At 47.2% G+C, this 20,813-nt stretch overlaps 2 protein-coding genes across 6 annotated transcripts in view; one reads left to right on the top strand and one right to left on the bottom strand.

The window, feature by feature from the left end:
• Ppargc1b (PPARG coactivator 1 beta) overlaps window positions 1-5,425 on the top strand; it is a 111,849-nt gene extending 106,424 nt beyond the window's left edge. The window contains exons 10-12 of one of the 3 annotated variants that reach the window (XM_004854400.4): window positions 1,005-1,126; window positions 3,884-4,038; window positions 4,900-5,425. In XM_004854400.4, coding sequence (XP_004854457.1) covers window positions 1,005-1,126; window positions 3,884-4,038; window positions 4,900-5,000 — 378 coding nt within the window. In that variant the 3' untranslated portion in view covers window positions 5,001-5,425. Of the gene's footprint in view, window positions 1-1,004; window positions 1,127-1,981; window positions 2,193-3,883; window positions 4,039-4,899 lie in introns of those variants that run through there. The other 2 variants (XM_021266200.2, XM_004854403.4) reach the window with 2 other exon arrangements.
• Window positions 5,426-16,320: 10,895 nt separating this feature from the next.
• The window catches only part of Pde6a (phosphodiesterase 6A), a 108,814-nt gene continuing 104,321 nt past the window's right edge, over window positions 16,321-20,813 (bottom strand). For 2 of the 3 annotated variants that reach the window (XM_021266201.2, XM_087180596.1), the window contains exons 21-23: window positions 20,217-20,300; window positions 18,352-18,499; window positions 16,587-16,863 (exon numbers count right to left, since the gene is read on the bottom strand). In XM_021266201.2, the coding sequence (XP_021121860.2) occupies window positions 16,787-16,863; window positions 18,352-18,499; window positions 20,217-20,300 (309 nt within the window). In that variant the 3' untranslated portion in view covers window positions 16,587-16,786. Of the gene's footprint in view, window positions 16,864-18,351; window positions 18,500-20,216; window positions 20,301-20,813 lie in introns of all 3 variants that reach the window. The other variant, XM_004854404.3, reaches the window with a different exon arrangement.

The raw sequence follows: 20,813 nt of genomic DNA, 5'->3' as shown, positions 1-20,813 counted from the left end.
GATTGTGATGACCTCCGTGAAATTAACATCATGACTGAAGTGCCTGGAGTAAGAAGTCATGCTGGGACTGCTGGGAGAGCACATTTACATGGGTGGTTGGAGAGAGGTGCAGGGAGCTGGGCCTAGAAGGATGGGGAGGAGCTACAGGACTAACAGAATTCAGGGCTAGTGTCTGGGGGGTGGGCTCTATGAATTCAGGAGGCTGGGAGAAGAAGGGCTTTCTCTGTTGAGCGGAACCCAGACGTATCATGGTATGAGACACATGGTTCCCGTGACTGTTGACACTGCCCTCCTGTGGGAGCCAGGCCTGAGTGTTCTCCTGGACACCTGTGGCTCTTGGGTGGGTGGCTGTGCCCATGCCCAGAGAAAGCTTGTCTAAACCACAGACAGTCTTGCCCACAGAAGCACAAGTGTCCGGGCAGCACCTTTCCCCCATCAGATCACAGATCTCCACGGAGAGGAGGGAGGTTGTAGCCAGGGCTCCCACTTGCTACCGCTGTCACACTGTTTTTGGCACCTGCTGGCATAGCATCAAGCTCTCCTGCAGGTGACTTCTTGGTCACAGTGCTGTGACCAAAGATACAGTGACTCCAGTAGCCCTAAAGGCCTCATCTCATTACCTTTCCTTCCTACCCACTCTGATCCCCACAAATAACCTGGCTCCCAACACATCCTCAGCGACTTTCAGGTCCATCCCATCACCACCCGCCTCAGACTCAAGGTACAAGTGCAGAAGCCACTGACCATGCAGTGGTATCCATAGCAACAAATGCCCTGCCCGTCCCACCCAGCTCTGCTCATTTCCCTCACGTAAGCAGTAGTTCCTCTCAGGGCCACTTCCCCTCCTGTACTCAGGGTTGCATAAGAGCAGGTCTTCTAGTACAGAGGTTGTCATTGTCTTCTCTCTGACTCCACCTGGTGTTGCTGCTCAGCCAGACATTAGACAGGGATGAGGACTCCATGGGAGCAGTGACCAGGTCCCTCTCTGTCCCCTTTTTGAACAGGGTGAAGGCCGCGTCGTGTATGTTCGAAATCTCTCCAGCTACATGAGCTCCCGAGAGCTAAAGAAGCGCTTTGAGGTGTTTGGCGAGATCGTAGAATGCCAGGTGCTGACAAGAAGTAAGAGGTGAGTCAAGACAAGCCGCTGCAGGTAGGGGAGTTGGGAGGGCACAGAAGAGGCCTGAGGAGATCTGTGGAACAGCCTAGACCAGGGAGAGCAAACCTTTTAGAGCTTTCAATGATAACAAACAGCCCGCTGGGGCATGCCTGCATAGGTTTGCTGCCCCTGGCCTAGACCCAGGAGCCAGTCCCAGGAAAAGGACCCATGACGGTTGTTCACCAGCAAAGGCAGCAGACATGGCCGATGGTTCACTAAGTGCAGGCAGGTCATGCCTGCTCCTACCTAAACATTCTGTGCTCCTGGGACTTATTTTTTGTGTTGCTTTTCTTTCTGGAGGAGCTCGGACAATCTGAGTAGCTCCTTCATGGCAGAGCCAGACTGGCACTCACGTGTCCACTCCAGGGCCTTTGCTGCACCTCCATGCTGCTCACATTCCTCCTGTTCTCTGCAGCAGTGATCCTGGCCCCAGCTCTGGCCCTGGGGTTTCCTCACCCACCTAAGGAGGAGTGTTTCATCTGTCAGGGAATCTGCAGAAAGCTCCATGAATGCACAATTGAGATGTCAAAACTTTGTCAGTTTTGAAATATTTCTAAATTATCTCACATTACACTTGCAAACTAAGTGATTAGGGCTTTTAAATTGTGGTTTAATAATAGTAAAAAAAAATCAAGAAAATGATTTCTTGTGTATCAATCATTATAACACTTCATACCCATTAGGATGGCTACTATTACAAAACAGAAAATAAGGATGGGTGAGGATGTGGAGAAACTGGAATCCTTGTGTAGGATTAGGGGGGAAGTAAAATATTACAGCTGATGTGGGAAATAATACAGCAGTTCCTTTAAATTTTCAACACAGAAGCATCGTGTGTTGCAGCCATTCTACCTATGGCCAGAGAAGAAATGAAGACAGGATCACAAAGAGATAATTGCTTCACCTGTATTCAGAGCAATATTATTCCCAATAGCCAAGAGGCAAAAACAACCCCAATGTCTACTGATGGATAGAGAAATAAAATGGCGTCTATCCATCTAGTGGAGTATCACGCAGAGCTAAGAAGGAAGGAGATGCTGACACAGCCACTACCTGAATGAACGTGTTTTCCTATTTTCATATTCATTGAATATGAAAAGTCATCAAGTTCATATTGACAGAAAGCAAAGTGATGGCTGCCAGGGTGTGAGGGGAGGGGGCATAGAGGAGTTACTTGTTTAATAGATACAGAAAAAGTAAGGATGGTAAATTTATTTTTTCCTTCCTTCCTTCCTTCCTTCCTTCCTTCTTGGTCCTGGGTATTAAACCAAACACCTTCACACTGAGGTAGATCTCCAACCCTTTTTATTTTATTTTTTATCTTGAGACAAAGTCTTGTTAAGTCATTAAGTTGCCCGGCCTGGCTGGAACTCCCAACCCTCCTGCCTCAGCCTCCTGGAATACTGGATTACAGGCATGTGCCACTGTGCCCAGTTGGTAAACTTTATATTAGTTTTTACCCAAAAAAAATTTTTTTAAAGAGTCATTACACAAATAGAACTTTTTAAAGTTTTGTACAGTCTTTAGGATATCATGTAAAAACAGAAAAAGCAAATGAATCTCCAAAGAGAAATATCAATGTGTTAAGATTTTAGAAGCAAGGGGCCAGGGATTTATTTAGCTCAGTGGTTCTGGTGCCTGCCTCGCAAGCACAAGGTCCTGAATTCGATCCCTGGTACAAAAATTTAAAAAAAGATTTTAAAAGCATACATGATCTTTAAAAAAGTCTTGGACATACTACCAGTTTCAGACATTGAAAGGGGCAGAAGAGTTCCAACTTTGCCCTGGCTCAGAGAGGTGTCAGGAAATTCGATTCATTTGAATTTGAGTTAGGAATCCACTGTTGCTAAGCCTGTCCTGAGCAGTAGGGAAATGCCACTCTGTCTGCCCCTGAAACATTTATATTGCAGATGGATTGTCAGTCAGATTCTTTTTGTCTTATCTGTGGAACTGAAATATCAAGGGAGAGCTGGCTTTGGGGCCCCTACCTTGGCACCCTTTTTGGATGTCTGCCTGTCCTCCTGGTTGTTCTAAGCTCACCTCTTTCCTACTGGAAGCAGCAGCCCTCTCCTCACAGTTTCAGCAAAGATCTGGGATGGATCATTGGGGTTTAGCTTTGGGTGACAAGCTTATCCTGACACTCTGGTTGGTCACACAGTGCTGTTTGTCAGGGGAGGGGTTGGGTGTTGAGCAGGCAGTCATTAGAGGTATCTTCCTTGTGTATGGAACGCCGGTGATATGAAGGGAGGTGAAGGCTGAGTTGGTAGCCAGGGAAGTGATAGCCGAGGCAGTGGGAAGAGTAGGGAGAGTAGGCATAGCAAAAGCAAGGAAGTAGACATAATAGGGCCACATAGAGGAGTGTTGAGAGCATTCACTTTAACATCAGGAAAGCCTGTGTCCAAATCCCCGCTCTGCTACTTGCCTTTGGGCGGATTCCTGAATTCTATGGGGCCTGTTCGGTGAGATGGAGATAATCGTACTTGTGTAATTGGGTCACCTGAAGAGTGTGTGAGACAATGTCTCCAGCATCTGGCAAACATCCTACAAATGAGCTTTTCTGACTCTTACCCAGAGCAGGTGTGGGCCTAGCAAATGGTGCCATCTCTAACTGTGGGGCCCTGTTACAAAGGTACAAGTAGCTGGCTTTCTGCTCCTCCTCTAGTAATGGGTGGTCTGACGGTGTGCGCCAAGCTGGCCTAGAAACATACTTCCCTGTTGTCCCCGCAGAGGCGAGAAGCATGGCTTCATCACCTACCGGTGTTCTGAGCATGCGGCCCTGTCCCTGCAGAATGGCACTGCCCTGAGGAAGCGCAACGAGCCCTCCTTCCAGCTGAGTTCGGGCAGGCTCCGGCACTTCCACTGGCCCCAACACTCTGACTACGGTAAGCACCTGAGGCCTAGACACAGGCCGGCAGGACCCAGAGCCTGAGGGGCAGTGGCTTTCTTTAATGGCACCCAGACCTAAAGCCCCTTCTGGATGTGGCTCCCTGCCCAAGAAGCTACCATCCTTTTTTTGCTCTGGTCTCTGGTCCATCTTGTCCTGTCTTGTGACTGGCACCAAAAACAAAGTCAAGCCTCCATGGCCTCTAAGAACCGTGACCTCACTGGCCAACTGCTGCCCTGGCTGAAGAAAGGGTATTCCGTGGTGACCCCGACAATGCAGCAGTTTTGTCCATTAATGGACCACACTGTAATGACACTGTCATCACGCCATTGCCATTTGGGGACAAGTTGGTAAAGAAGGACAAACACGTACAGCATAATGGAGAGCTCAAGGTAATCTTCACAGTACAGGCCCAAGTATCTGGGACTAGGTGGGCTCCTGGCCAGGAGCACTTCCCCTGGCTGCGGGCCTCCTTATGGGACTCAGTTGCCCTGTCTATATAAGAAGGAGATCCCAGTTTTGTTAGTACTCCCTTATGTGACTCAGCAACAGGCTATTAATGGCTGGGATGCTGCTAGGGGCAGTAGGACTCTAGGATGCTAGAGATGGACGGGAGCTCTAGCACATTCTCGTTCGACCCCCCACCCCACCTTGCCCTGTAAAACAGAGGCCCTGAGACACTGACAGCCTGGTAGACATCTCACAGGAGGATGGCAGTCGATACTCACCATCCAGTGCTCATCTCTACTCTACACCCTGGGCCACACCTGCTCCATGGGGCCCCCCCTTCCATGGCAGATGTGCCAGTCATCTGGCCTTTATAAATGCTCACTGCCTCCTCCTCCCATTGAACCCCCAGATGGCAATCCAGAGGAGGCCCTTCCTGCATCTGGGAAAAGCAAGTACGAAGCCATGGATTTTGACAGCTTGCTGAAAGAGGCCCAGCAGAGCCTACATTGATAACAGCCTTAACCTCCGAGGAATACCTCAATACCTCAGACAAGGCCCTTCCAATATGTTTACGTTTTCAAAGAAAGAAGTATATGAGAACGAGAGAGCGAGCAAGCATGCGTGAGAGAACACACGTGAGAGAGACTTGAAACTACTGTCCTTTTAAAAAACAAATCGATGTTTACATTGCACAAAGCTGCTTCTGTCTGTGAGTTTCCATGATGTTGATGTTCCACTGCCACATTAGGGTCCTCGCTTTCAAAAGTTGTCCTGCGTGCACCTCGAAGTGCGGGGTCAGTCACCCTCTGCCCTCCTGCCCGACTGACTTCCTCTCGTAGACTTGCAGCCTGTTCATCATAACATCTGTCTGTAGTGTGTGATGATGAAATTTTCACTTGTGAATAGAATCAGGATTATAAACTCATTTTTAATTGAAGAAAAAAGTATATCCTTAAAATAATGTATCTATGGCTCAGATGTACTGTGCCCAGGATTATTGTATCGCTTCCTTGATTTTTAACTATGCACAGTCATGAGGTGTTTGCCATTGAGCTGCGCTGCTCCCCTGCCAGATTGCCCTGGAGGTGCTGAGGGTGCTGGTTGGCTGGTCCCCAGGAAAGCACAGCCTGCAGCCACAGCTAGAAATGGAGACATGTTTCTGGGCCTCTTCTGCCAAGTCCTCCCGTGACTTATTTTGAGCGAGTTTGGGCCAAGTCGCAGTGCGAGCCCCCGTCTCATGCCCAGCGCACACTGAAGAGCACGTCCATCTATTAGAGCTCAGATCTCGTGTAAAGCCAGGGTAAGCTACTTTCTTTCCATTTTCCAGGGGAAGCAGCAGTGCCCTGCAGGGAAAAGTGACTTGCCCATGGACCCATGGCCAGTGAGAAGGCAGAGCAGTGATCCACCCCAGGCCTTCTTATTCTGGTCCCCAACTGCTATAGTAGCTGGGGTGAAGATGCCATGCTCGGGGACTGGTAGAGGTGTGTTAGACTATATTGGGTGACAGACTAGAAGCCAAAGGCCTCATCTGGGGGCCAAGTCAGCAGTGGACTCATGAGCATTAGACAAGTCCCAGCTCCAACACGAGCCTGGGTGCACCTTCAGCTTTGATCCTGAGTGGACACAGCATCAGGGCTTTGAGGCATCAGTGCAGTGGTACAGATGGACTATTGGTCTAAGAGCAGTCATCCGTTGGGGGCCAGCTGCTAGCCCATCCTGCTGTCTTCACTTTGGCTTCATCTGTGATGTAGTTTTGATGGCTAGGGCAGGGGTGCCAGGATGAGGGTGTGTGGCTGGGGACAAATGCAGCGGTATCCTTGCTCCCTTCAAACTTAGGAAACATTCAAATTGGGCTTTACTTCAAACTTTGTGTTCTTGAGTGGTGGCAAAGCCATGCCCAGCTTGATGTGCTGTGGGTACCTTGGAGGGAAAGCATGGCCAGGCAGACCATGAGCATATTGCTTCTGCTTCAGACTGGCTCATCTTCGGTCTTTTTTCATATGTCAGAGTTCCTTGGGACATTTCTGTATTTAAGGAAAAAAATGTCCCTACCACTTTAAAAAGTTTGAAAGTGATTCATTAAATAAGCTAAGTTTCCTTTTGTCGCTGGCAGGTATAGTCCTTTGAGAATTGGTAAGCGGTGCCCACAATCTTGCCTAGGTGATGAGGGTACTCCCCACCCATGGAAAAGGCTGGAGAAGTCAGCCTTTAGCAGGAACAGGGAATTTGAGCTCCTGTGTATCTAGTCAATTGATCACTCCAGATTCCAGTGTGCTTTTCTGTGAAATGGATGGAAGAGGAGAATTAGGCAGGTTTCAACAATCGTAGCTTCTGTTAAGGAAGTGTCCAGCTTGACAGCAAATACACAGCACATGTGCCACTACTTGGACATCCTTGGCCAATGCAGACATAACTAACTAGTCACAGCACTCCTATTCCTTGAGCCTGGATGTGCTGTTAGAATCCTCAACACAGTGCTCTAGGCAGTCATTACTAATTGATGCGTTTGTTTGACATCCTGGTCTAATCTTTGGAAGATTTCCATCAGTCATACAGAACTATATGCTGGCTGGGTTTCATGCTAGCTTGTCCCTGTCTGTCATGTCCTGATCAATGAAAGAAATGTCCCTAAAGCCATTCCTTGGCTCAAGATAGCCAGTACTACTGTGACATACATCTTTGCTTGAGGAGGGTGGAATGGGAGTGAGGGGTAGTAGACAGGAACATATTTAGGGAAGGTAGGGATTACAAGGATGGACCAAAGAAAGGACTTTCCACAGCACAGGCCCAATCATTCTAGATCTCTGTATAGCTGCTCACTGCTTAGCACAAGGTAGGTGCATCATAAATGGAAGGAATAGAAGTAAAATCCTTCTGATGCCTCCACTAAGACCTGATTTGCATCAAGGAGCAAACAGGCTTCACCCTGTAGATAGGAAAGACACTGGATTCAGAGTGTGGAGAGCAGGGTGAGTCCTGACTTCACCAAAAATTTCCTCTATAGCTTTGCTCAGTTCTTTCCCTCCCTGAGCCTCAGCGTGCTGGAAGAATTTGTCAGATGATATCTTCTATTTGCTTCTTCCTCAGTTACACTAGGCCAAGGGTTCTACCTTGGGCTGGTGGTTCCTTAAGATAAAGAAATGCAGATTTTTAGGGAAAGATGAGCCTCTCCCTCCCCACCTTTAGAGTCAACTGAAGCTGCCCTTTCACATGAGTTCAGTGCCAGGCACTTGACATCGCTTAGACATTTGCCCTTGAGCAGAGCAGGGCTGAACATGCTATTGGGACCTGATGTACCCAAGGTCAGGGCTGGGGCCACTGATAGGGAGGGTGGATGCCTGCCAAGGGCATCCAGCAGTGTCTGCCTGACATCCCATACCAGAGAGACTACAAGTTCTCAAGTTGACCAACCCCGTAGACTACTATCCGGAAGACTCACCCGGTGCTGTGTAACATTTACCAAGGAGTCTCCAGGGTCTCTCCAGGGAGAGTCAACGTTGGTCTCTTTCCCACCAAATTAAGGAGTAACCCAGAGGGAGCAGCTGCCATTGGCAACCATCTCATCATAGTTCTGTTCTAGTATTTGTTCTCAATGATGTTTACATGTGATTGCCATAACCGCTTCCTGTAGACTATGTGGACAGCTGCCCGTGTAGGAGGCTGTACTGTCCATCTCTGTGCCGTGCTGGTGTTTTCCAGAAATATCCAACCGCTAAGTGGAATTCTTCCATCTCCTTCCTCAGTCGGTACAGGCTGAATCAGAATCCCCACTCTCGGGGGCTCTGGTTACCGAAGGAAAATGCATCAAATAGGTAAAGAATCTGAGTGGATGGAGTGCAGCTAAGATCCCCACTCCCTTACCCCCATGCCTTCCCCGCCCCTGCCAGAAAACTGCTTTTGAGTCAGAAAGCACCTGTAGGGGTCCCCCAGTACCCCTAAGTAGCACTTAGAAAAGCAGCAGGGCTCCAGGGGTAGACAGGAGAGGAGGAATGCTCTGAGTAGCAGACTCAGTATTCAAGTCCTGACATGGGAAAAGATAGTCAAATGTCTTTCACAGTCCAAAACCTTATTGATTTTTTGAAAGGGATTTCTCCTAGATGTACGCAATGTGCCTGCTGAGGCCGCCGTGTAGGTGGTGAGCAGAGGGACAGGGAAGGCGTTGGCAGCCCTGTTCTTCTGTGTGGATAAGCCTGGTCCATGAACCAGGCCTTGAATGCAATTGAATGCAGCTGAGCCTGCAGCCTGAGATGGGGTCATCTCAACTATGAAGCAGCATCAACCCTAGAGATAAGTTGATGTGACTCACTGATGTCAAAATTCCAGTATTTTTTTTAGCATTTGAGATTTAGCACTGTGGTGTTTGGGGGAATGCTGTATCCCAGTGTCAGATATGACCAAGGGGGAAGAAATGGAAATATATTAGCAAAATGAACCTAATGGTTTCATTGGCCAAAGAAGAGGGACCCTCTCACCCCTCCCCACTGGGGCAGAAGGAAACCGACTGGAACCTATGTGCAATATACTAAAGTTGTTCCCAAAGTCCTGAGGTGTTTGCACACTGCTTGCAGAGTCGGGAGGTACAGGGTAAATGGAGGGAGGGCCTGGGAGTAGAAGCCACATGGACTGAGATGCCCTTGCTCAGCACAGATGTGGAGGAAGGGAGCCCCTGGTGCCAGCTGCAGGGTGCCCAGGATGTAGGCAGAGGCTGACTTTGCATTAAGCAATAGAAGCATGGAGTCAACACTGATACTGTATACTGGCCCCGTGTTTCTCCACTGGCAAAGCTGGGTTTCCTTTGGCTGTGTAAGGTGCTGTCCCAGAGACTGGGGGGTGGGGGGGTCCAGAAGGGGGCTGGTGTGAGGGAGGAGAGGGCAGAAGATCCTTCCAAGCAGCAGCAGCCACAGGGGAGCCAGCCCCAAAGCCAGCCCTTCACTGGCCTCTTTGCCAGTGAAGCCCTAGAAACAGGGAATGATAGATCTTGGTGCCTACTTTTGTAGAAAGATTCAAAACAGCCAAGCCAACCGAAATGGGTGTTTGGAACAAACCATTTAACTATAAGCCATCTCTGAGTGAGAAGCCCCAAGGTTTCTTACTTGCTGTGTGACCTTAGGCCCCTTTCTCCTACTCTAACAAATGAGATGCTTAAAAGAAGGTATGCGCATTCCCAGCCTGGAGCAAGGCAAGTCCGTCTCCCCTGTGAAGCCAATTTATTCTCTGGCTGTGTCCAGCTCCGGGTCAGGGAGAAGGTCTCTGCAAGGGACCAGCCCCCAGCAGGTCCAGTCCTACACAGTCCTGGCTGAGTGGCCTTGTATGAGGAGGCCCACTCTCCAGGACAGATCTAAGCCATAGTTCCTAGTGGGGATGGTGAGAAACAACCCCCAGCTCGGCTCAGTGGCCACCTCAGTCTCACATTAGCCTTCTCATTGTCCCCACCGAACAGCTTTTAATGCGAATGTTGTGACCACTTGGCTGTTTCTCTCTTGCTCTCAGACAATACTAGCAATACACTTGTTTTTGCAAAACAACTTCACTTAGGCACTTTTCACACATTTCTTTCAAATGACTGTAAAACATATGGGGCAACAGGAGGCATGGATCACACTGCATACGTTTAGGGCAGCTTTTGTTTTTTGTTTCTTCGATGGTATATAGCAGTAGTAACTGAGGCTTCGGTTTTGCCGGGGACAGATTTTCAGAAATTAGGTTTCATCAGAACACCTTGCACAGCCAGAAGGAGTACAGAAATACAGCTGCCCAAATTGGGGGGAGGGGAGGTGGAAATTATGGGTTTTGTAGGTGGTCAGTCCCTGGGTTGTACAATTCCTCCGAAGGTGTTCATATAGCTAGCACCTGCTTTGTGCTATATTATTATTATTTTTTTTTGGTCAAAGGATTCTCCAAGGAAGCCTTAAAAAGCCTCCTTTTTCCCTTTGCTGGCCTTGCTCATGGGGGACTTGGGAAGGGCAGTGGTCAGTCGCCACCTCAGCACTTTGCCTTATCAATATGCGGATGCCATCTAGTGGCCAAAGCCTGTATCCACCAGCTACCCAGATGGAAGGCAAGTAAATCCCTTCGGCCTGCCCCCTGACTGCCCAACACTAACTTTGGGAACGGATTATAATGGCATGAGTGAACTGTGTGGGTGTTCAGAGCTCAGTGTGACACCGGGATCAAAAGATTCCAGAAGCAGTCACTTAAACTCTTGCACTGTCCATGAAATGCACTAGATGTCCTGTGGGTAAAGACAAGAGTGGACCAGGCAGGCGTCTGGGTGTCTGGGAGGGGTTTGCTATAACTGCAATACTGGCAGCCTGGCTGCTGACCTTGTTAAGTGAACCTCTGCTAGGTGGCCACCGTATACCCTTGGGACAAGGGAAGAAAGAGGTTGGGAATGAGAATTGGGGCAGAGGGTTGCTGGCCAGGACCTTCGATATGGTCCACCAAATGGCCAAACAGGTTTTGTTTGTTTGTTTTTATTTTTGTATTTTGTATTTTAAAATTTTGTCAAATGTTTTTGTGTTAGGAATAAAAAGTCATAAACTATTCCCAACTTTGTTTCTTGAGGGATGTTTTGATTCCGATTGAAACAGGTTGGAAATCTCAAGGGGGCATGGTCTGGGTAGTATGTGGAACAGGGCAGTGGATCGCTTGGATTTCCAGATGGTTTCTGGGGAAGATGACCATCTAGAAGTCCAGCTCAGTGCAGTCTGCTCCAGAAGTTCACGCCCACCCCCTTTCCTCCCCATGCCATGTTATCATTGGCTTGGAGCATCTGCTTCTCCCAGAGGCAGCTGCTGATGTTGAAACCAATACAAGCTCCCTCTCCCTGACCCCAGGTCCTTAGAGATGATGTCTGTAGCTAGCCTTAATGACTGGGCAAGGTGGTCCCATGGTCCCTTCCAGCATTTCCAAATCTTGGACTCAAAATCCTTTTCTCTTGGTGTGACCATGCAGCCTGGAGAATTCTGAGCAATAGGGAGCCAGGGCTTTCCCTGGCTCTGTGACAGGGTCAAACCAGGGAATGGCTAAACTTGGAGGTTTTGTCATCCCCAGAGGTACTACTGTAGGGGGCATTATTTATTAGGAAGCTCAACAAGGTAACTACAGCCTGGGGTGCGTGAGTGTAAGGCTGTGTTTGTTGTGTGTATGCGTGTGTATGTGTGTGTGCATGTACGTGCACTTGTGTATGCATGTGCACACGTGTCTGTGCCTGTGTGTGTATAATTACATTGATGCATTTCTTGAGAAAGGTGCAAGAATTTCACCTACACAGAGGGACACATCTGCTTTGTTATTTATAATAGAAAGCTAAATTTTAATTTTTTAAAGGACACTGCTAATGATTGAGAATCGAGTTTTTAGTTTTGCTATTTTTTTAATTGGTAGAGGATTTTTATATATTTTTTCCATTTTGTTGGGTTGTGTCCTTATTTATATAAATACTTTATCTGTAAGAAGCAAGGAAGAAATCTTCTTCACTTTTAATTATTGTGGTTGTCATTGTCCTCATTTTATTTCTGGTGTGATTTATCTGTCTTATCTTCTAAATGAGAAAATGTTTCCCTGTATTTGTACATTGTCAGAATCTATAGTTTCATAGATAATTTAACCAAATTGCTCTATGTATTATTATTCTGTGAGTATAAAGTTCTATTTTAATGTCTGTAAATACTTCAGAACTGGCTTCTTTTCTCAAGCTCCCACTGTGGAGTTATTGTTTACATCACAAAACTGTAGAATCTCTATGCTCATGTACTGTAAATAGTGAAGTGATCTGCTTATAAATAAACTTAACAAATACACTATGAGATTAAAAGACAATACCACCCCAGCCCTGCCCCAGTAGGTCTTTCTTTATTGGTCCTTCGAACTCACTGTGGGAAGACTCACGGAAGAATCCAGTTCCAGCCCCATCTCAGAGACATCCCCAGCCAAGGTTCTCCACCCCTCACCCAAACACCATTACTTTATTCTTATTCCTCCAGGACACTTTCACAGTTCATAATAACACCCAGGCTCATCTCCCGGAACATTTCTGAACAAAAACTTTCTTGTTCTAATAGATCAGCTTTTCCACACCAGTACACTAAGTAAATGTTTTCTAAGAGAGATTTGACATTGTTTCAGGAAAAAGCACTCATCAGTTCACAGGTATGAAAGTGTTTCCAGTCAGAGGATCTCCTAGAGGGCACACCTGCACTGTGCCTGGGTGAGCAGAGACATTTTCCTTTGTGTACCGACTTCCAGCCAGTGTGGGGAAGAAGTGTGTGTTATTTCCCCTTGTTTTAGAGGATGCAACCTTCATTTTTGTCCCAAAGCTTTTCCTTGTGCTTTAACTTTATCTTTATGTGAAAGATATCCATGAACTCCCCAGAAGGTTGATACATAGGTGGAGAGAATTATATACAAATCAGAACTAGAAAATAACTCATTACATTTCATGGTACGTGTAAACTATTTTCAAATTGTTGTTTATTACATACAGGAACTGTTCTCATTGGTCAGGTGATATATTTTCTGAATCTGTGACATTTGTTTGGATTTCTTCATTTTAAAGGAGCGGATCATGACTTTTCCCATTTCTACTTAGGGACGGAGCTCCCTGGTGTGCACTGGAGCCCTTGGGAAGGTAGCTGTGCGACTGATTGCTCAGTGTCTGTTGCTCCTTACCTAATTAGGCTCCAGGAGAATGGCACTGCTGCTCACAAGGAATGGCATGGCAGATTTATAACCTCCAGACCTGCACGTGGGACCCAACTCTTGTGACATTTCTGTGTCGTGTGAACTCGGACACAGCTCCTCTTAGGCTCCTGGTTTCCTTAATTGTGAACTATGATGATTTGCTTAGATGAACTCAAAGGTCTTTCATATTCAAAAAAGGCTGGTTCTCAGAACCCAGATGGTGCAAGGACAATAGCTACAAGCTGGGGTCGAGCTGTCAGGCTGCTTGGTTTTGATTCTTTACTCCAGTATATACTAGCTGGTTGTCCTTGGGCAGGCTTCTTAACCTCCTGAGTCTGCTCTCACCATGTGGTAAGTAGGCCTAGTAACACTTCTACCCTGTAGGGTTGTTGTGAGAACAAAATTGAATCATGCACAGTACGTAGGACATTGTAAGCACTTAATCAACATTAACTGTGATCTTCGTGGTACACACTCTCATTCGGTGCTAATCAAACCCCCTGTGTGAGAGGCATGACAATGATTCTGATCCTCAGTTGTCAGAGACAGAGCCCAAGAACCTGTCCAAGAGACTCAAATGTCATGGCAGAGCTAAAGCCAGCAGTATCCATGCCTATTTGTTTCTGGTGACATTTATTTCTCCTCTCTACCCTGCCACTTAGCCAGTACTCATGAGGTACATTGGGACATGTCTTTCTTAAAAGACCAATGCTCTCAGAGTGTCAGGTGTAGTGGGATTGAAAGTTAGCTTGAGAGTTAAAAAAAAACGGGAGGCCAGACCCATCCCCCCTTTGACATGACCTGCCATAGGTAGGGACCTGTGCCCTGTACAGTGATCTTTGGGGCGTTGGACAGCTTCTGGAGGGAAGCCAGACAACTGCATGAACTTACCCACGCCCATCCCCTCACTGACCTTTGATTTCCTCATTACAAGAAGAGAGAAGTTAAAGCAGATTAAAGACTTACAGTTTGGGGAAACCATGTGATTCCCTCTCCCCAGAGCAACCACTTTAGGGTTTATCTCTTTTTTGGGGGGTAATGGGGTTCAAACTCGGGACCTTGGACTTGCGAGGCAGTTGCCAGAACCACTGAGCTAAATCCCTGCTCCCTCAGAGCAACCACTTTAATCTATTAGCTTCTGCAGAACCTTCAGTCTGGGAGAAGGAAAGGTTCTAGAGCTCATGTCTGTGTTTAAAAGAACAGGAGGCATTGGAAGGTGTTGTACACTATTACAAAAGTAAACAGGCAAATCTAGGATGTGGGACAACTGATCGGTTTCCTCAGTGAGCCCCTGGCAAGGGGATGAAGAAGAACGAGCACTACTGTGGATAAAGACACCTAAGAACAGCACCGTAACTGGGAAGACATGGACGTGTTACTTAGCTTGATTATGGGGACCATTCCACAGTGTGTAGGTCTATCCGAACATTGCCCTGTGCACCTCAAGTAGAAACCATTTTCATTTGTGAGTTACACTTCAACAGAGCTGAGGGGACTGCGGGTGTAGCTCAGTGACAGAGTACTTTTTTAGTGTGCTGGAGGCCCTGGGTTCCATCCCCAGCACTAAGAAATAAATAAAATAAAGCTGAGCAGGGGAACAATAGAAAATAAAATTAGAATTTGGGCCAGTATAGCAGAAATTTCCTGGAAACTTTTCAGCATGGTATTGTCATCTTTAGGTTTTAGTTTCTTTTGCAGTTTTCAACATCAGTTACTAAGGCATGCATACTAAACCTGGGAGGTGTTGCAGATTCACCAGCGCATACTTAAGATTTGGTTTTTAAAAAATAAGCTCTACCTGTTTTTACAACCAACCAAATACCTGTTAATCAAAACAGAAGTTTTGCAATTGAGAATGTTACCTAGATTTGCATTCCTTCAAATCAATAGAAGATCCAGGAATGCAAAGCATATCTTTCCCCCAAAAAACAAATAAAAAACAACAACCAAATTGAAACATAACAGCTAGATTCAAGCAAATCAAATCTCAAAGACATTTTTGTGATAGTGGGAGAAAGATGACTAAGGGCTAGCACCACAAAGTGGATTCCCTGGGAGGCAGACTCAAATGAACTCTGCAAGATGCTTATGAAGGTAAGGTGCTGTGACCCACACAGCATAGGGTCTGAAGCCAGGGAGACCGGTGAGAGATGAAGAAAAAACAAAGAAACAAAGACTATTCTTGAAAGTTGGCATCAGGTGGAACTATAGCTTGTCAAGAGCTGCCTAGAGTCCTATGCGCTTTTTATTTATAGTGGAAAGCAAACAGGAAGAGAAGGCAGGGCAAATAGTGCTATATGGCCTAAGTGACCTAGGTGGAATATAGCATGATTGTTTCGTGATCGGGGGCAGGTGTAGGAAGGGAACAGGGAAGGATACATAATGTAACTGTTTCCTGGGGCTGTGCCATCCAGGGTCTACAATATTAGTCAAGCAGTCTGTTTGACTATCTAATCTATGGAGGAGAAAGGGAGTAGGGAGGAGACAAAGAGCCATCTTCAGGCTCAGCCCAGGGCAGGAAGGGACTAGGAGGGAAGGAGAAGAGGGGGCGGGAGGGAGGGGAGGGAAGAGGAGGAAGCAGGAGTGGGCAGAGGGGAAGCTGGACAATGATGCAAGCCTGGCAGTAGCCTTGGTACACCACACAGGAGGCTTGGAACTAGAATGGCTTTGCAGTTTGCCCATGTTGCACCAAGACGGCGAGGCCTTTCTACCAGTCATCAAGTATAGATCACCCTGGGAAACAGAAAGAGTATCCCTGCAGCTGAGAAAACCTCTGGAGGGGCTGACACCAAGAACCATCTCCTTCTAGGTAGCACTGTGGCTACGGAGGTCTCTGGTCTTTTCCTGAAGAAGGGGTTGGTCTTTGGCTCATCCCAGTGTACCCCACAGTTGGGTGTGAGGTGCTTGTCTGCTGCACATAATACTGTAGTCATGTTAAAAAAATGACCTGTTCCGGGCCAAGGATTTAGATCAGTGGTTTCACCTCCTGCTGTACAAGCACAAGGATCCGAGTTTGATCCCCGGTACCAAAAAAAAAAAAAAAATGACCTGTTCTTTTAAAAGAATGGAGGAGTGACAAGGTATGTCTGGAATTTCCCTCTAAATACTTGAGCTAAGAAGAAAATTGAGAAAGAAATGTAAAAAAATACAGATGAACCAAATGTGGCCAAATCTTGATATTCAAATCTGAGGGACAGACACATGGAGATTCAGTGTACCATTTTCCACTTTTGAGAGTGAATGAAAACTTATAATAAAAGTAAAAACCAAAAATGACCTGGGGATGTAACTCTGTAGTACAGCATCTGCCTAGGTTCAATCCCTGGTACTGCAAAATAAAATAACAGAAATGATTCTAATCAAGCAGGTGAATCTGACATTAATTGAAACTTGAATTAATGTCTATGAAATCTAGAATATCGGTTTTAACTCAATAGACAGTTCTCAAGGCTAAAAAGATGTTTTAAACCATTAGATAAGATGTAAGCTAACGTCTCCATCAGCTCTCAAATCCTTAACTCTCACATCTCAAGGTGATCTGTGGCTTTCCATTACTTGGATGACTTCTTTCCTTGGAAGGTAGTCCCATCCTGGCCAGCGGCAACCTGGTCATGCTACTGGATGCAGCAGGACTTGGATGTAGGCGCACTGCCTGGGTTGGGGACGCCCTCAGGCTGGTTTCCTGAGGATGCTGCAATCAGACAGAAGAAAACACATGAGGTGAGAGCAGGCTGCAGTGGACTTCCCCTTGCACCTCGTCAGGACCAAGAATTGTAAACTCAAAGGTCTTTCAGAGGCTAGCAGATGAGCACATGTGCAGAAGGTAAGCCAGGGGTCAGAAGAATTGGGGGAGCCAAGAATTTCCCTTCTCCATGAAAAATGGCAGCAGGAGGAGGATGGCAAATGGCAACCCACAGTTGGCACCAGTGTCTGGGAGACAGGGAGTATGGAAATTGTGACAAAATAGAGAGAGCACCTGTTCCATCCATGCAGGGCAGGTGCCACTGAGCTCCAGCCACTTGTGCAAAAATGCAAGATTGGTGTGACTAGACTTTCATCTTTTAAAGATGAAGCCTGGAAATATGGATTTTTAAATATAAAAAGCCTCCATTTTAAAATATGGATAGTAAATTCATATTAAAACACACACACACACACACACACACACACACACACACACACAGGGCCTGGAGGTGTGGCTCAGTGGCAGAGCACTTGTTTAGCATGTGCAAGGCCCTGGATTCAATCCTCAGCATTGGAAAAAAATTGCAGATCACAAGTTTGCAGACACCGGTCACTAGCCCAAAAGACAAGTTATGCAAATTGGGAAAGACACTTCTTCCTCGGGACACTTTGCTCCCATTTCCTGGAAAATTCCAGAAAATATGATGACTACAATATGCAGGATACCCTTGGGAAGTGTGCAAATCATGACTCACAGAACTATTGGGCAGCCCCACATTTACAGCAGCTGCCCATTTGAAATCATCCCACACTGCCCAGAGCAGAGCGGGACCCTGACAGGGCCCATGATAAGAACCATGTGCAAGGAGGGACAGTGTACAGGGGAGTTCGTGCAGGGTGGGGCCAAGTCCTGTGAAGAACCAAAGCACACAACTAATCAAAGAAATGCCTAGAAGGGGAGGAAGAGCGCTGTCAGTGGGAAGGGCTGGAACACATAATCCCCCTTGAAGCTGGGTGGAGCTTCAACAGACAACAATTTGAGTTCACAGAAGACCTTTCTAACACTGGTACTGAATGAGGGTGTCCTGTAAGGTAGGGAACCTCTGTCACTGGCAGTACACAAGCAAAGGCTCACGATGGTATAGACAGGCTTCAGACATCAGACAGAAGACTGGAAACATGGGCCCTAAAATGCCTTCCAAGCCAGGGATTTAGCTCAGTGGTTCTGGCACCTACCTGGAAAGCTCAAGGTCCCGAGTTCGATCTCCAGTACCAAAAAAAAATAAAACAAAATGCCTTCCAGCCAATCATTCTAGGTTTTCTCTTTCCCAGGCTAGGAGCACGTGTTGGCAGCCTTGGAGTCAGAGGTGGCCCTATGCTGGTTGGCAGCATAAGCTGGGAGGCCTGGAGGCCCCTTAGTCTCACCCTGGGAACCAGGCCTGGACACACCACATGGTGGATGTGTGGGGGTCAGGTTCTATCCTCTCCCGTGCACCTTGCTTGGCTGTTAGCTGCTTCTGTTTCTCCTCCTCCAGCGTCTTCATCTTGGTGTCATATTCGTCAGCAAGGGCCTTCCATTCCTTGCGATTGTTGGTGATCCCATCCAGCATGGGGGTTATCTCCTCATGGAAACGGGAGAACTCCTGGGAGAGACAGAGAGAGACAGAGACATCTGGCCCAGCACCGTGCCCCAGCCCCAGCTCTAGGGGGAGGCCGGACTGGAACGAGCTGATTGGCGTACATGCTGACACTGCAGGCACCCAGGCTACACCACAGAGTCCTTGCCACTCCTGCTCAGAGTCCTCCTGTGCCACCCCTTCCTTCAGCATGAAGCACAAGCCCCTTCCCATGGTGTTCACACCCCTCCACAGCCCAGCACGCTCCTGCCCTTTGCCATCTTGGGCCCCCAGGCACTCCAGGTCTCAGTTCCTGAGTGTCTCCTCCCATCTGTGCACTTCACCCAGCAGTTCCCCGCAGGAACTCTAAGCTCTTTTCTTTCTAGAGGACTCCACCTGTCACTATTCCTTAGGGAAGCTTCTTCCGATCCCCTAGGTAAACTGAGTGCCATATCGAACACTCCCCAAACCCTCTCTTACCACATCTCACTTCCTCATGATGGCTCCCTTTGCTTGCCTCCACAAGAGGCTGGCACCCTGGAGAAGGCAGGGACAGGGGCTGCCTTGTCTCCTGGGCTGGCCTTGCCCTAGCCCAGGGTCCAGGACACAAAGACCCTTGGTAAATACTGTGAGTGAAATCAGGAGGTTGAGATGATTCTTAAGAGTTCTTACACCTCGAAGGATTAAAATACTGCCTTGAGCACAGCATATTATAGCAATTTGTCTCCTTTGATCTTCAAAGGAGATAGTGGGGGAGTGAGAAAACAAGTGTCATCACTCCTACATTTGTAAATGAGAGTGCAATAGAGATGGCTGGAGTAGATTTGTCTGCAGTGAGGACCCACTACAGCTCTAATCAACCCGGAGCCAGCTATGCTTGGAGATGCCTGGGTTGGGATCTAGGCTCTGTCACAAGTGGTGTGACCTTGGGCAGAGGTCACGTACAGCCAGAAATGAGGACAGTAACGGTACTGACCCCAAGGGTGGCTGTGACTGTGTAGCTACATGCTGAGCCAGATCCTCATTTCATGACACTGCTGCTAGAGTGAGCTGCTCTGCCCTGCTGACGCAGAGCCTCACTTGGTCCACAGTACACCAGAGATGCTCTTGCCCGCTCTGGGAGTATGCACGCTTCCCCTTCCTGACAAAAGAGCCACAGCTCCTACAGCAGAGAGCACTGGACTTGGGGTCAAGGGTCCCACCTCTAATCCTACCTCATGGCCGGGCTCAGTGACATTGGCCCTGTGATGTCTCACCTCTGACCTCTGGCTCCTCATGTGTAATGTGGGCAAAATAAGAGTTAAAAGGGGGAGGTGGATAGTGGAGATGGATTTGGATGCAGTGGGTTTCTCAAAAGGGAAAATTAACCTTAAACAAGAGCTCAAAGAGAAAGCCCTAATTGTCTTCTCAGTGATGTTGGCCTCTCACATTTCCACCAGGTATGGAAGTTAGGCGGGCACATGTCTACAGTATTTCCACATCTCCTGTCTGAAATCCAGTTTAAGTATTTGTACCACAACTATTTATTGAGCAGTTAGGATGTGCCCACCTCTAGGCCACAGCCTGGGAATCCCATCGCCCAGTCCACACAGAGCTGTCCTGAGGATCAAGCACCACAAGTGACAAACGCACTTTGTAATATATCAGCCCTTGGTCATTTGTCAGGGATTATTATCCCTGATGTCTTTGGGAACCCCAGGCTTATCAAAGACATATATTTGGGTCTGAGGAAGCAAGGACCTACCTTATAGACAAAGGTGCAGACAAAGTCAATGAAACCAACTTGCAGCTTCGGGAGTTCATCTGCCTTGTTTCTGTCCATCATGGGCTGTCATGGGAAAAAGAGTTAACTGCACTGGTCAGCAAGAAGAACCCACCCTGTCTACGAAGTATTTTTGCTTAAAAAAAAAACAACTAAATTCATCAAGCTTCCGGATCTGACTGAAGTATGGAACTAGAGGAACATGTCAAATAATACCATGAAGGTGTAATCAACAAAATCCAGAATGGGAAAATCCATACATCAAAAGACCACTGCCTTGCACAAATAGTGTACAAAAGAAAGAAACACAAAGTTGGGCAGTGAGCAGGTGGATGGGAGAATCTGATGCTGACTAAAAGAGATTTAAGAGACATAGCAAAAGGAGGCTGTGGGTTTCTTGTCTGGATCCTTATTTGAACAAGTCAATTGAATTCTTTTTCTCAATCAGGGAAAATGAGCAGATTTGGGGGGACATGAGCAGATATTGGGGAGTAGATGGTATTCAATGTCATTATTAACTTCCTGAGTGTGATGGTATTGTAGTTATAGGTCTGCATTGAGATCTTACCTCTTAGAGAC

The sequence above is a fragment of the Heterocephalus glaber genome, unplaced genomic scaffold (genome assembly GCF_053883595.1).
Source record: "Heterocephalus glaber isolate CG9 unplaced genomic scaffold, H.glaber_assembly_v1.0 deba00001463, whole genome shotgun sequence".
Taxonomy (NCBI): domain Eukaryota; kingdom Metazoa; phylum Chordata; class Mammalia; order Rodentia; family Bathyergidae; genus Heterocephalus; species Heterocephalus glaber.
Note: the sequence above shows the minus strand (reverse complement) of the source record. Positions and strands in the feature narration are given on the sequence as shown.